This window comes from Ciona robusta, chromosome 12, assembly GCF_009617815.1.
Source record: "Ciona robusta chromosome 12, ASM961781v2".
Lineage (NCBI taxonomy): Eukaryota > Metazoa > Chordata > Ascidiacea > Phlebobranchia > Cionidae > Ciona > Ciona robusta.
The window spans coordinates 3472975-3488439 of NC_143246.1; the positions used below are offsets into that span (position 1 = coordinate 3472975).

General features: G+C 33.9%; 4 protein-coding genes across 4 annotated transcripts; 2 read left to right on the forward strand and 2 right to left on the reverse strand.

Moving 5' to 3' along the window:
* Window positions 1-838: 838 nt before the first annotated feature.
* Window positions 839-4539, forward strand: LOC149726872 (m7GpppN-mRNA hydrolase NUDT17-like). Its single transcript, XM_089890203.1, has one exon. It carries the CDS (start codon window positions 3097-3099, stop codon window positions 4006-4008), a length of 912 nt encoding a protein of 303 aa, XP_089746329.1. The 5' UTR covers window positions 839-3096; the 3' UTR covers window positions 4009-4539.
* LOC149726873 (zinc finger CCHC domain-containing protein 9-like) lies at window positions 4386-6384 on the forward strand. The gene is made up of 5 exons (XM_089890205.1): window positions 4386-4539; window positions 4729-4848; window positions 5190-5305; window positions 5534-5678; window positions 6047-6384. Exons 2-5 carry the CDS (start codon window positions 4749-4751, stop codon window positions 6352-6354), a joined length of 669 nt encoding a protein of 222 aa, XP_089746331.1. The 5' UTR covers window positions 4386-4539; window positions 4729-4748; the 3' UTR covers window positions 6355-6384.
* Window positions 6385-7149: 765 nt separating this feature from the next.
* LOC149726874 (S-adenosylmethionine synthase-like) lies at window positions 7150-8961 on the reverse strand (the record flags this gene model as incomplete). Its single annotated transcript, XM_089890206.1, has 3 exons — window positions 7150-7830; window positions 8158-8291; window positions 8635-8961. Coding segments are annotated over 3 exons (642 nt in total), but the record flags the coding sequence as incomplete, so codon positions are not given.
* Window positions 8962-9195: 234 nt separating this feature from the next.
* Window positions 9196-13683, reverse strand: LOC149726875 (S-adenosylmethionine synthase-like). The gene is made up of 9 exons (XM_089890204.1): window positions 13481-13683; window positions 12782-12859; window positions 12581-12703; window positions 11826-12082; window positions 11576-11701; window positions 11191-11283; window positions 10065-10247; window positions 9872-10005; window positions 9196-9549 (listed from the first exon to the last, which is right to left on the reverse strand). Exons 1-9 carry the CDS (start codon window positions 13578-13580, stop codon window positions 9435-9437), a joined length of 1209 nt encoding a protein of 402 aa, XP_089746330.1. The 5' UTR covers window positions 13581-13683; the 3' UTR covers window positions 9196-9434.
* Between the last annotated feature and the right edge of the window lie 1782 nt (window positions 13684-15465).

Below are 15465 nucleotides of genomic sequence, written 5' to 3' on the forward strand. Positions count from 1 at the left end.
CTTTCCGAGAGTATTTCCTTCAATTCCACTTAATAAACATTCTGACTGTTGTCAAATAACAGTATAAATTCATGAGTTTTAAGCGCGTATAGTTAGCAAGTAATGAATATATTTGGGAAGTGGGGTAAAATGGGTCACTTAAGCATATATATTGCCCAGTATTTCCGGACTTAAAATATATGACGTCTTTTGGTTAATACCAAGAATTAGTACTATCATACCTTTATTAACTGACGTTCAAGGGAATATATTAAAACACACGAGAAGTAATTAGGCCATTCGCGCACAAGGTGTCATTTTAGCTATTCAAAACAGCAGTTGGGGTAAGACGGGACAGTTTATATCGTTATAATGTTTTAATTAATAAATTAACTAGTATAAGGAATACACGAAAATAACATGAAATCATATTTAAAACGATAGTTAATAATAATAATATTTCGTAATAATTTATATTAACTCGTAATAATAGAAATTGCTTATAACTATTTATAGGGATTTTAATTTTGCCACAAGTTCGGTATTGCTTACTGTCTGTGATAGAATTTCGATTATATCTCCATTCAATGTGTTTTTATTATGTCAGTTTATTATATTTGAATTATCTCTGAGGTATAATTTTTTGTATTAAAACAAACTTTTTAAAGTTTGGCACTAAAAACCTACTAAACTAAATAATGGGGTAATATGGAACAAAGTTACTTTGCCGCACAAACTAATTATGTATCACTTTAAAACGTCATTTTTCTGCTGATTTTATTCCTAGTTCAAGCCATAATGACCTTTGCCTAATTTTCCTATAGACATATCTCGTGCCCAATATCCACAACCATGCAGTATAGAAATAACATTTTTACCACAACATGGAAAATATTTAGTTGATTTTAATTTGAAGCCCCATCGGAATGGCAATATTAAAATGATGGACGACGTGCCAAAGTTAGTGGAGACCAAGTTAGGAAACAGATTGTAAAACTTGGGGTTGGTTTTCTACTCTCTCCGGGCCTATGACGTCATGGTTGCCGCCATTATGAATCCCAAAGCATAGCATTTTATCATTGCTGGATGATGTTTTTGTCTAAATATGAATGAATGAATGAATGAAATTTATTTCGTCTCTTCGGTCACGATAACGAAGAACAAGAGAGTTGATAAAAAGCGAAAAGACGGGTAGTAACGGTAAAACAACAGTTGTTAAAACACGCTTGTTGATAAAAAAGAAAGAAATAATGTTTTGGATAAAAGGCGTGACCGTTACACCCTACAGACGATACAATTTCAAAATTAAATAAATAACATTTAATTAAACATATTAAAGTTCTAATTGGAAGAAAAGTGTGCGTAAGGGCACAACCCGTACAATGGGGGGAGTCGGCCTTAAAGAAGATTGATCCAAAGATTGGAACATGATGGAAAAACAAAACCCCCAAAAAGAAATTCCACCAAAGTTTACAATAAACAGTTTCGAGTGCACACTTATATAGAATTTAGAAACAAGTGCATTACATTAATACACATCACAGTATAAATAAACATTGGAATAAGAACTTAAAAAAAATAAAAAAAGAACAAATAAATAAAAATAGTAATAAATAAGAAGCAAAAAGGAAAATGGGCAGCAAGTATAATGTCCGGTTAGTTGCAGATTGAGTTATGTTTATTGATTTTGAATATTAATCCTTGAGATGCCTGGAGCTCGAGTTCGTGAAGGGTTCCTTTTGATGTTGATTTGAACCTGCAATTTAGAGTGCTTGTGGGCAGTAAATCTGTTTGGGGTATGCTTAGGAGTTGAAAAGTTAGGAATACGATGGAAAAGATATATAAGCAAGTATTGGAAAGAAGAGTGGACCAGCAGAATTGAATAAATGAAAAAATTAAAATATGAACAGAAATGAGTGACATGCAGAATGTGTGGTATATAAGAATAGTAATGTGAGCTACGGAAACAGTAGCTTGATGGACAGAGTTCTATTAGGGCCGGCACAGGGGAAATTAGGAAATTAAACAAACAAAACACAAGTGTGCCAACGGCTTGCCAAGTAATAGTACTCATGTCGGTGCATCAAAATGTGGTGGCAGTGAATGTAAGTGCTGTATCAATAAAGTAAAAGTCAGACCATGCAAAGTAGTAAAAGTCAGACCATGCAAAAAAGAATAAAAAATGAGAAGTATGGTGTTTCACAGTGGTCAATTTAAAGTAAATCAAAGTATAAAGTGCAACAATAGAAAAATAGTGGTTATACATCCTAGTTATTTATATAGGAAAAAAAAAAAAAGTGGTTATTCATAGAAGAGAGGGTTATAGATTAAAAAAGAAAGGATGAAAGTGTGTGTTTGGCTAAAACGGTTTAAGTAGGTTTAAGTAGCTAAAACGGTTTAAGTAGTAATATGGTAAGTGTATTAGTCAGTATTTAAGTTAGTGTTTGTAAACATATGGTGTTTGACAGCACAGACAAATTTTTTTAAGGTCGCCATTTGGCGGATTTCTATTGGTAATGAAGACCAAAGTTTAGGACCAATATATCTAATGGATTGTTGGGAGGTAGTCTTGGCACAATAGGGAATGGAGAATTTGGCTTGACTTCTAGTTATTCGTGTAATATGTGATGGTTTATTGGAGATGAAATATTACGATTTTTTAAGAAACAAGCACTTCTGCGCGTAAAAATGGCTTTCTACTAACGTTATATTCTATCACAACAATAAACCTCACATAAATAATCCACTTTTATTCAACAGTCAATCGATTAAAGTGTTAAAAAGCACGATACTAAGTATACTAACCAAAAACTTAAAAGAACTTAGTTAAAATAAAAAACACCAACTAAACTAAGCTGATTGCTGCTAGTATCAATCGCCAACGTAAAGTAGCCTGTTAAATCACACTGTACGCTAAAGACCAGACAAAATACTCATTTACTCCACATTAATTCTTTCACATTAACTATACATGTTTTCTAGCTTTGTATCGCTTCCTTACAAGAACCAAATAAACACACGCCGACTATGCCATTTGTATGGGCGATTCATGCTCTGTGGGATCTATTGGCGGACACAATTGCCGCTTCCTGACTAGTGCTTTTAATCCTTTCAGGCATGTCTGGGTTTAGGGTCAAAGTTTACAGAAATGGTAGTCGTTTAGAATTCCTTCCAAGTCTTGTTGACATTTTACAAATCGATGACCCAAAATGTGTGGTATCAGACAACGAAGTAAAAGTCGATTTATGTTTGAAAAATGAGCGTCTTCTCATTTCATGCAACACAATATCTAAAATAAGTTCTGATTACTACAGGGCAGTGAATTTAAAACGCCCATCATTTTGCCCATTTCGATGTTTGCCAAAAAACATGGCTTCAGAGATTCCACAAGAAATAAAATGCCAAGGAGTAGATGTTGGCGTTGCATTGCTTCTTGAAAGTATGGATCATAAAGTACTTCTTACAAGACGGAGTCAACACATGAGAACTTTTCCTGGTGTTTGGGTCCCTCCTGGTGGCCATATTGATAAAAATGAGACACTTACAGATGCTGTTTGTCGTGAGTTAAAAGAAGAAACAGGAGTTGTGGTAAAAGATTCAAGTATTGATGTGCTTGGATTATGGGAGTCTACTTATCCCCCATGCTTGGAATGGGGACTCCCCAAAAGACATCACATTGTGATTTACATGCACTGTAACCACTCTGAGCATTCAAGGGAAATTAACAAAAATATTAAACTTCAAATTGAAGAAACTGATTCTTGTATCTGGGTTTCAAGAGAAATCGCACAAAAAATTGTTTCTTATAGTTCAGAAATTTCTAACACGAAATCGGACACACACAAATGCAATGATCATGAAAAAATCACTTGTTCGCAATTGGTTAATGGTGGGACAGTAGAAAAACAAATGGTAATAAACCATTTGCTTGCGGATTTTTCAAAGAACAAAACAGAATCAGGAAATAATGAAAGAATAAGTACAGGAACTAAATATGCACTGAAGCTATGGCTTGACAAAGTTGAATGACATTTTAATGTTTAATTTTCTTGTTTTGTATGTTACAAAAAATATAATGATTACTATGATTAGTTGATTTTATATAAAATACAACAGTTTACTAGGCATTATTTTTTGTGTAACTTTTTTTTAATTTGGTGAATTGTACTGTCACTCGGCATTATACACTTAAATGTTTTATGGCTTTTATACAAAGTGTTGTTTCCAGGCAGCACATTAAATTAAATCCAGGACATCTCGTTGAGCAATTTATTTTAATTTTTTTCACATCAATATTTCATATACAAAAAGTAAAAGCAATTTGGCTAGGACATTGAATTGTTAGTAAAAATAATGATTAATGAAAGAATGGTTTTAGATTCATGTGGCTGCTATTTTTCGCTTATGTTTAAAATATCTATGCATTCATAATATTTAAAATCTTTCATTTTTAAGTTCAGTAGTGACTGGTGGTACAACATAGTGTTATAACTTCCTTAATTTTGTATAAATCATTTTGATACTGTATGAAGAGAAGAGTGATTTTGGTGGAGTAAAAAGGTAATGCCCTGTTTATTTTGTTCACAAAGCTTTGTGATGTTAAGTTTTACTTATAACGTCCTGTTTCGGGATATATATATAAAAAATAGGACATGCCTATATATACTATGAATGCCCATATTAGTTTCCTATAATGCCTATATGCAAAATATGTGCCATACAAAAATAATTCATTAGTATTTTAAACAGAAACAAATAGCAAGGACAACATGACTCGTTTTGCGAGAGGAGGTCCGCATCAAAAGCCACTGCATGAAGCATCAGCGTGGAAAGATATACAAAAACAAGCTCAGTCAAATCAACATGATGGTAAGAACTATTATTGAATTACTGTTCGTATATTTAAAGACTGCACTTTACTTCATGTAGTATACAATTCCTATGTTTACTGTTTGGTATTTGTATATAGTTGCATTTAAATGAAAATTGGCCAAACTCAGAACAGCTGTAAATAATTACTTCATTTAATCATGCAACATTTAGGATTCTAAAATTAACCATTAGTTATTATTTTATAAATCAAATCAACTGAATCTGAATGATATATATATATATGCAATCTGGAACATGACGTATGGTGAAACAAATTTACTGCAATTGTAAAAAAATTAATTAAACCAGCACTAAACTTGGTAATCTATTACATACAGATAAAAGTTGTCAATATTCATCACAACAAAAACTTGCCATGGATGTGGCGGTGAAAAAAGATAAAAGGAGAGATAATCGGAGAATAAAGAGAATTCGAAAAAAAGAAGCGAAAAAGGTAAACCAATAATTCAAAATTTTATTTTATGCATGTTTGTAATTAGGCTTTCAATTTTTACTATTAAGAAGTTCTTTATAGTTTTATTTAGTGACCTCACTTTATAATTGATAATTTAAAAGAAATTTGTTAGAATAAAAGTGTGCACATATGTTACAGTTGTCAATATGCCATTTTTTAAACATTATGTTGAATTTGAAAACACCATAAACTGATGAAACTTTTTAGGTGTGCTTCCATTGTCGCATGCCAGGACATGGAATGGCTGATTGTCCTGCTGTGAAGAATGACATGGAACAGGGAACCGATATCTGCTTTAAATGTGGGTCAACTGAACATTTATCAAACGTGTGCTCTGTAAAAGTACCAGCAGGTGTGGTTTGTAACTCCTTACTGTAAAAAATAAACATCTAACTTATATATAAAACTAAATTATTTTTGAATATTAAGTTATATACGTTTTAAATGTTTTCTAGGCTTTTTAAGGTACACCCTTATGTTGGTTTTCAATTTTCTTTACTGCTTAAAGAGAAACTGAGGTCATTTGTTAGATTCATGTTGTGATTAGGTTGAATCTAAAATATCAATTTTTTGTACCACGGTATTCTAGATTAATTTAGGAGAACTATCTTCTCACTAAATATAAAATATGACTTGCATTCTATTTTTTTCAAAGTTGTATTGTTTGGTTTTTTTACTAAAAATTAAAAAGATTTTGAGTCTGTTCCTTGATCATTTTAGGAAAAGAATTTTTATTTGCGAAGTGTTTCGTGTGTGGAGAAACTGGCCATCTTTCAAAGGCATGTCCAGATAACCCAAGAGGGTTGTACCCTGATGGCGGCAGTTGTCAGTTGTGTGGCTCTGTTGAACATTATAAGAAGGACTGTCCCGACCGTCCGGTAAAAGATGAAATTACAGTTTATAGAAATATCATTGGTCGTCATGCAAACAAGCAACACATTAGCATTGATGAAGAAATGAGTTTATACGAGGATGCTGATACGATTAAGAAAACTAAATTAAAAACGCATAAAATTGTCAAGTTTTAACATTGCAATAAAACTTCAATATAAACCGTGTTGTTTTCTGTTTTTTTTTTATTGTTGTGGTACATACATTGGTAATGAATGAATAAAACTGGGCAACAACAGTAGTTAAAACACAGGTGTTCTGTTTCAAAGCGTATAATATTATTTTGTGTAATTTACATGTATTACTAATAATAAATTCATTTATTACTATAAATAATAGGAATGTTAAAAGACACCTGGTGTACCAATTTTTAATTAACTATTTTTGTGTTTCAATATATTTTGTGTTGTCAACGAATAAAGGTATAAAATATAAATTTATCATATCATCTCAAAAACTTGATATATTTTGAATATTGAAATGTGGGACAATATGTGCCTAGTGTCCCACTCTGCCCCACCATAATATAATCTATTATGTAACTGTTTTTCTCACATATATTTTTATCAGACAACAAACAAAATATGTTTAATACTTACCAACAATAATCAGCTTTGGTTGCACCTTGCAGGACTTTAAGAATACTATCGAAAAAACACTGAAACAGCTTTTAGTTTACCTTCAAATCAAGACACAGATTCGTGGGCGCCATCGTAGCCCATTCTGCTATAACCATCATACGTGAATTTGCGGGTGCCAACTTTTTGGGAATTTTCTGTGTGGCTTACCATTTTATTCAATCTATAATGAATCCTTGGGTTGGAACAATTGCCGTTAACTGTCTTGCCCCAGAACATTTGATATCTACTACTACTACCCTTTACTGCTGCGTATAAATAAATAAGCAACTAGTCTAGTATCAATACATTGAGTGCAACGATTTAACATTTATTTTCTATTTGAGTCGAACATACACTGTTGCTGCGTATAAGCAAACCATAATGTTAATTCACCTGGAAGCGATTATACCACCAGTTTAATGTACTGTACAACCAAAACTATAAAGCGCGATACATGAAAGCAAACAAAATATTATATGTACAACTTGTTGCAAAGCAGCTGGAGATGAGAAAGGGCCAACAAAAATGGGAATTGATTAAATGAATAATATGAAAAACAATCAAGACCCCTAGTTCCAACGTACTCGTGTTAAGCGTAAAAAGTAACACACATATTCCGTGTAGGTAAGATGACTTAACATGCCCAACTTCATCACGGAAAATAAAAACAAACCTTGGATTGAGAAAGCTTATACTATCGGGAATGTGACTGCATGTAAAAAATTGCCAAGGGGTGATTGTTGTACTGTTCGGATAAAATCAGTTGCTTTAAAAAATGATAAAATTTTGCGTACAACGGAGTTGAGGCTTTACTAATGTGTATTTCCGTGCCTGGATCGCTTTGTTATCGGGGAATCTCCAGCTTCTTTAAGAGTAGATTGAATCTCGGGGCGAATAACTAAAGTTTTTGGGGTTTCCCAACTGAACTGTTTGCGGCCAAAATGACCATAACAAGCTGTTTCATGGTAGATGGGACGACGAAGGTTTAATTCTCTGAAATGATGAAGTGAATATATGGTTGCTGAATGTGTGATCTAGTCTGTTAGTACATGTAGATATTCTCAAACTACCATTAACAATTATGCCTTTGAATAAGGTTAGCAATGACTTTCGAGGTACCGGAAAACCAATATTAACTTTTTTATTAAATAATATTAAACAATTGTCCACATACGGTATACATAGTCTTGCTTTGTGTTTTAGCGACTGTCATTTTCTTGATGATTCTAGTGTCAACATTTTTAAACCTTATATAAATATGTTCAAAAAAATAATAAAAAATTTCAGAGGAAACTTGTTAAGAATTTCAACACTACACACCTGACAATGATTCCAGGCCTGAGGTCAAAGTTATCGTTGATTACTTGCAGTAATTCTTTATCATGAAGTTTGGAAGTGCCGTATGAGCTCACATAAACAGACAGAGGTTCAGATATTCCAATTGCATAAGATACCTGAGAAATTGGTTGAATACGTTTTGCAAATTGATATAAAATGTGCAAGTGGCTAGTCTGTTGAGTCATGGCATAATCATCATTTATTCATACGCGCACAGAGTAGCACGGTAACTGGACAGTTTTAATACTGGTGTCTTGTGCACGTAAGTTGCTGGACCATTTAAATGTGTGACAATAAAATTTATCCCCAATTGTAAGTTAATAGTATTCTCGATGTAGCGACAACTTGGTTGGAGCAATTAGCATAAAATGTTTTGCCTGCGAATTGGCAGGCCCACAGTGATAACAGTGAACGCTTTAATAAATGTACATCCATGCCTTTAATAAACGCAATATTTACCTGTACAAGAACACGTCTGCATAGTCCAGCTTTTATAAGAGACTTGGCCACCCATCGTGCAGCATAAGCGGCAGATCGATCAACTTTAGAAAAGTCTTTACCAGAGAAAGCACCTCCCCCGTGAGCACCCCACCCTCCATATGTGTCGACAATAATCTTACGCCCAGTTAAACCAGCATCCCCCTGTGTTAAAATAAAGATTAAATTTTTCGCTTTTTCGTACCTAAAATAACAAGAAATAATTGCCAAATATAAAAAATACTTATATCTGAAATTAAATATCAAATTAGGTATTTCATGACACGAAATTACAGTAATGACACAAAATTACAACATTTCACGTAAACAAATGAGATAACAGAAAAGCATAACAAAATATTGCGGAAATGAAAGTGTAAGTCAAATCATGAGCATGCAATGAATTAACGCAACACACAGTGTACCTGTATACAACAGATTCTTGCAGGTAGTACGTTTTTAGGTTGATGGAAATTTTTCCACCTGTTTCTGACTAAAACTGAGATTTGAACTAATAACTGCGTGCGATACGCATACACAAGATTCTTTATTGTTTTGTTTATTACGAGTAATTAAATACCAAGAGAATTAAGACTGGCGATCAAAACCACAAGATTTGTTTATGTAGAAATCACTACCAACACAGAGGTGCCTACAAAGAACAAGAACTTATCGAGATAGAAATAAGGATCGGTTATGACTGAGTATGGAATAGGTTATTGAAGCTTGGAGTTCCACAAAGAGAGGATGGAACTCTTAAAACCTATTTCAGGGTGACAGTTTTAACTGAGATTTGGAATGACAATTTTTTTTGGAACTTCCCAAGAAAACTCGCTGCTACCAAAATGACCGTTCACGCTTGTTTTAAAGTAGATTGGTGTTTTGAGGTTGAGGGACCTTCAAGATTGGTGTAAGTTATTTAGGTGTAGTGTTTAGTTTGAAGTTTTAAAACAGCATCTGTCCCAAGGGCAAGGTTGCATCGAGTATTTAAGTTTCTAGTGTAACAATGGCTTTCTTATGTTTTATGCGATTGTATTTGATATGTTCTTTAACATCGCATATTGAATATATTTCTTGCAAGCTAGTTCTTCTTGAGGTACACTAAAGTAAAGTCGTAAAGTTCGACTCCTTTTAAACAGAATTTGTTCAGTAAACAGGCGAGCTACAGAACCAACAATTGCCCTTGGGACGCGGCTGCTGCTTTCTAAACTTTACTCACTTCGTGATAATGCCTGGTCTGAGGTCAAAATTATGCATTGCTATATCGTGCAACTGTGGATTGGTGTACTTGCTCGTGCCATAACTATGCACGTATACAGCCATGGGTTCAGCGATACCGATAGCATAGGAAACCTGGGAGATTCAACAATTAAGAATTCCTAATCTTGTCATTCGAGTAATACACGCAGCACCTGTACAAGTACACGTCGGCAAATCCCTGACTTGACAAAAGACTTTGCCACCCAACGAGCAGCATATGCTGCAGAGCGGTCGACCTTGGATGGGTCTTTACCAGAGAAAGCACCTCCCCCGTGAGCACCCCACCCTCCATATGTGTCGACAATAATCTTACGCCCAGTTAAACCAGCATCCCCCTGTGTTAATAAGTGTTAAGAGGCGTGGAACCCCAACCATCTGCTACTGTGACCTAAACCACCAAAACCTTCACCATAACAAGGCTAACTTCGCGCCTTTGCCCTAATAAGAGCTTGCAGGTTCGTTGACACCAGTGCAGCAATGTGCCTTGCACGAGCACGAGTTAAGGAAAAATATTTGCTAAGAACTCGCTGACGACCAAATTTAAACATGGACATATCAGTTATCAACTTTATTTGTTACGCAATAGGGTGCTAGGCAAATAGTGAGACCCTCACTAGCACCTAAGCTTAACTTTCTGATAATATCTGCACATGTTGCTGAGTTGGCACGATTGACCACACGATTGGTTTGAATGTCTCCTGTTGGCTCTTTACACAAGTTTCTAACAAAGGCTATATGCCCAGAGAAAACATGGCAACTAAATATAGCTCATGTATGTTAAGCATACACCTTACTTATCAAAGGACTTCATTGTTCAGCTACCTCAGTGACAAAACAACTTTGCGTAACTACATTACACAGCATGCTTATGTCATGCTCTTGCGATGACTCCGCAAAAAAAATGATGAATCATAATAAGAAAATTATAAAAGTGATAAAAACCAGTACTCCTAGTGTAAGTACCCTAAAAATAATTTGCCCAATTTCCCTGGTAACTAAAAGATTTTCCATATTAAACTACTTTCAAACTTTAATGTAAATAAAATAAAACTGAAATTTAAACAAGTGACAAAAAAATGGTTGAACTTATAAATTGAACTTGTTGTAAACAATGTTAATCCCATGCAGTGAACTGGAGACTTCAATGTTAAACAAACGTTACATTACACTCTAAGTGGTAGTTAGTGTTGTAGAGATGCAAGCAAGTACAAGATACATGCAATATATTATCTTATGGGTAACAAAGGGGAAAGTATGTGAAAAATATATGAGACTCACCATAGGTCCTCCTGTGATAAACTTTCCAGATGGTTGAATATGATAAATTGTATTTTCATCCAAATATTGAGAGGGAACCACAGCTTTTATGATCTGAGTAATTTAGAATAAAAAAATGTTAAGTTTTGTATGCAACACCTTAACCATGTGTTGGTGGTTCACTGCATGTTACACTTTAATCTTTTTTAAATACATTTTTACTCTTGGGATTTAAAATAAGTCACAGCTAGGTTGTATATTTAGATTCTTCATGTTAAAACATTGAATAAAATATTTTTCTTCTTTGAATGTATATTTTATACAGTAAGTAACAGGTATGATTTTATTACAATCACAATATAAATGGTTAATAAAAATGAAAAAAGGGTTTGTCATTTTTACCGACCTTTTCAAGAATTTCTTTCCTCATTTTTTCAAGTGAGATTTGTTCATCGTGTTGTGTGGAGATGACAATGGTGTGGACACGAATCGGGACGACTGCTCCGTGCTCCAAACGATGCTCTATGGTGACCTGGAAGATTTAATAGTGGTTAGCAAAAGTCAAGGCATAATATAAAAATGCAAGACAAACATTTGGCTTCTTCATTAAAGCTTAAAAAAGCTTTAAATTTAAGCTTGAAAAGTACAAAACTTACCTGTGTTTTCGAATCTGGCCTCAGCCAAGCCAGAGTCCCATCTCTTCTTAGTTCAGAAAGTTTCTCATTGAGTCGGTGGGCTAATGTGACAGTGAGTGGCATGCATTCCTCTGTCTCATCTGTTGCATAACCGAACATAAGACCCTGATCCCCGGCTCCTATGTCTTCCTCTTTCTTCCCGATGTGAACAGCATCAGCAATCTCCGGACTCTGTTGCTCAACAGCAAGGAGAACGTTGCAGGTTTTGCAATCAAAGCCTGAAACACAAAACAAGTAGAGGTCAACCAATATATTAGGCAGGTGTTTTTGACTACCACTCTACCAATAAGCAATATATGTAAAAGTGAGATATAAACCGTTGATGCGATGTAATGTCGATCATATCTTTTTTGTTCACAGAGGAAAAAATACTAATAAAAATTTAAAACCTTAATGTTACCTACTGGAGAACAGGCAGAACAACTTCTCTTTATCACCACTTGATGATTTATATATTTAATTCAAGTCCATAACTAAATAATATTATTTGTTTCTTCTTAATATCTTAAATAACAAATTATTTTCATATCTAGTTTGGTATTGGTCTGTCTCCACTACAAGTATTCTAAACTAAGTAATTCTCGAGTAACAACAAGACTAGTGAAAACCATAAACAATAAGCAGAAGTGAGTTTGTGCAATATCTCACATAAACAAGTCTGTTTATCTTTCAGGTTTTGTTTTGTATATGTTTGTGTTGGTCATTCTAAAACTTACCTTTGCTTGAGTCATCATAACCGATGTGTTTAATAGTATCACGAATGACTTTTTGGTAATCGATAACCGCTTTTGATGTGATTTCGCCACCAACTAAAACCATGCCAGTCTTTGCAAAGGTTTCTGCAAAAAAGTTTGTATAATAAAATTTATGTACAGCTGAATGCTAGTGAATATTTAATAAAATGTTATTTTCCTTACCACATGCAACTTTTGCATTTGGATCGATGGCTAAATGGGCATCAAGTATAGCATCACTCACTTGGTCACATAGTTTATCTGAAACAATGGATATTATTAGTTGACCAAATGGAAAATTTCTCCAATATTTTAACCAAGCACTGATAAACAGCCCCTGCTGTAATATGGAAAACTTTAAATATGTTGTAAGTTTTATCACACCACAAAATAGGCAAAATTGGAATTATTGGCTTAAACATGAAAGCTTGGTGAAACTTTCACTTTTAGTGTTATGGGACTTTAAGCTTTATTGAAGAACTAAGCCTTATTTAATTTATAGTTATCTCATACAGTAGGCTTAACTATGCACTCTATACAACAAGAACATAATTAAAGTAGCATGTATAACTGAACAGACTAAGAAATCTAAATAATTTAGTAACACAACTCATCCACAAGTGACCAAACTACAATAATCCAACATACCAACTGCTGTGTTAGCCATTTAATTTTTCATAACACATTATTTATTTATATAGGTGAAAAAACGTTACAGCTTTTAAAGTGAATAGGCTAATCTACATAAGTTTAATGTGTTTAACCATAAAAAAATATATATTTGACCTTATTTTGAACAAACTGCCTATGTGGTATATGGTATATATAGCTAGAATAAATGTTGAAATTCAGGTGGAATTTAAAGTTAAAATAACATTATACCTGGGTGACCTTCCCCCACAGACTCAGATGTGAAAAGAAATGTTTCTTCTTCATGACCATCACCATTGAAACCGTTTTGACTGATCATCGTTTCTGGCATTATTAAGATGTGGAATAAATATTCTAAAATTGGAACTAAAACTTGTAAAGAGCTTAAGAAACTGAGATTCCCTAAAAAAATAAAACAGTCAACACCTTGTTTTCCGAACTACATGTTAAACTGGAACCTTGTTTGGATATTTAGTGCGTTTTATCATTAATCTGCGTGCGACAGTGGTCTATCATATATTCAAAAAATGTACGGTATGAATGTTGAAACCTCACATATATTTGTTGAAATTTATTATCTATCATGTGAAAGTAACATGTGTGGCTGTGCGATTAAACTAACTTCCTTCCTGAGTTTATACATCTGTTGCTGAAAAACCCATCTGTCCTACCAGTACGCGGATTCACATTTCGAAATTCCCGCGAAACAACCGCCCACACGGCGCTACCAACCACTCGCCACAACCATTCGCGAAACTGAGAAGGCAGTCACAGCGAATCGATCTCTTTTATAGCGCGTGAACGTCATACCGTGGTTACTGGCGTGAGACGAGCAGACGCATAGAAAACTCATATGCTTTTTTGTTTGTCCCACATAAATAAAACGGAGTAACTTCCCAAAACCGTGATACATTCTTTTTTCTATTCACGTGACCGCCAACTCCGTCCGAATTTCGCTTAGTCTCCGCTCTAAAAAATAGGCGCACAGTGGTTTTTTAGGAGGTTTTAGCTGTTTATTTCAAAAACTACACCAACTATTTAAGTTTGTTGGACCAGTTTAGTTATTTAGTAGGTTACTGGGTTATCTTACACTCTTACAGTTTAGCGTTTGTTTAGGAAATTTGATTGATTAATAAATTTAATTAAAAACGTTCAAACAAACGGTTTGTTAAAAATCAATACATTTGAAAATTGTTGTTTTTCTATATAAATTTATATTAAATCAAAAAACAAAAAAAATAAAAAAAACGCCCTGGATTCGATTGAATTAAAACTTTCGCAAAATTCGTTATGCAAAAGCACAACAAGTATCACCTTGGTTTGGGAATGCACACCAGATTGCAACACCTCACTTAGGAATAGTAAAATGACTTTTCATGCTCTTTATACGGGCTATAAGCGCCGAGAAGCCACGTTGGCTTGTGCAAACAACACGAGGCTTTCATTCATGTCTGAACAAAATGTAGGTACGAGTACCACATCATTCAATGCACTTTGGTCATAGCAGCATGTGTTGCACGCATGATAAAGTTACGTGTTTAAATATCGCGCAATTACACTGGTAAACAAAACTGCTTTACTTATTACACTGTCTCTGTAAATTCATAATTACATAACTTATTTACACAGTGCTTACGGGTATATTGAGATAACCACGAGCACTGAGTTTATACATTAATAAATCATATATAAACTTAAAGCATGGCCCACGGCCTACTACAACAGTACGTTATAGCATGTCTGTATACTGATACACGGATGGTCTAGCTAAATGAATCCCAATGATATATGACACATATATATGCGAGGAGCTTCTTACGCAATGTTACAATATATAGGTGACAACCAATCACGGCTACCGCACTTTAAAACAAGTGCAAATGTGACCACAAAGAATCGTTTTAAATCTACCGATCATATTTGGATAACATAGTACCATATAGTGAGACATTATAATGTATAATTTATGTACGAAGAATACTTTTATAATGTCTTTTGTGTAATTTTTGTCTAAAATAAAGTGGGATGGGGCAAGATAGGACATATTTTCATTTAGTTTTTTTCGTCCCATTAAGTGGTAAACAAAGAACATTCAATTAATTATAAAAACCCAATATCCTCTAGACTTCCGTTGTTAATTAATTAATGTTTGTGAATGTTAATACGGCTTTATTAATTACCGACTTCGAAATTTCTACCGATTTATTAAAATTGTG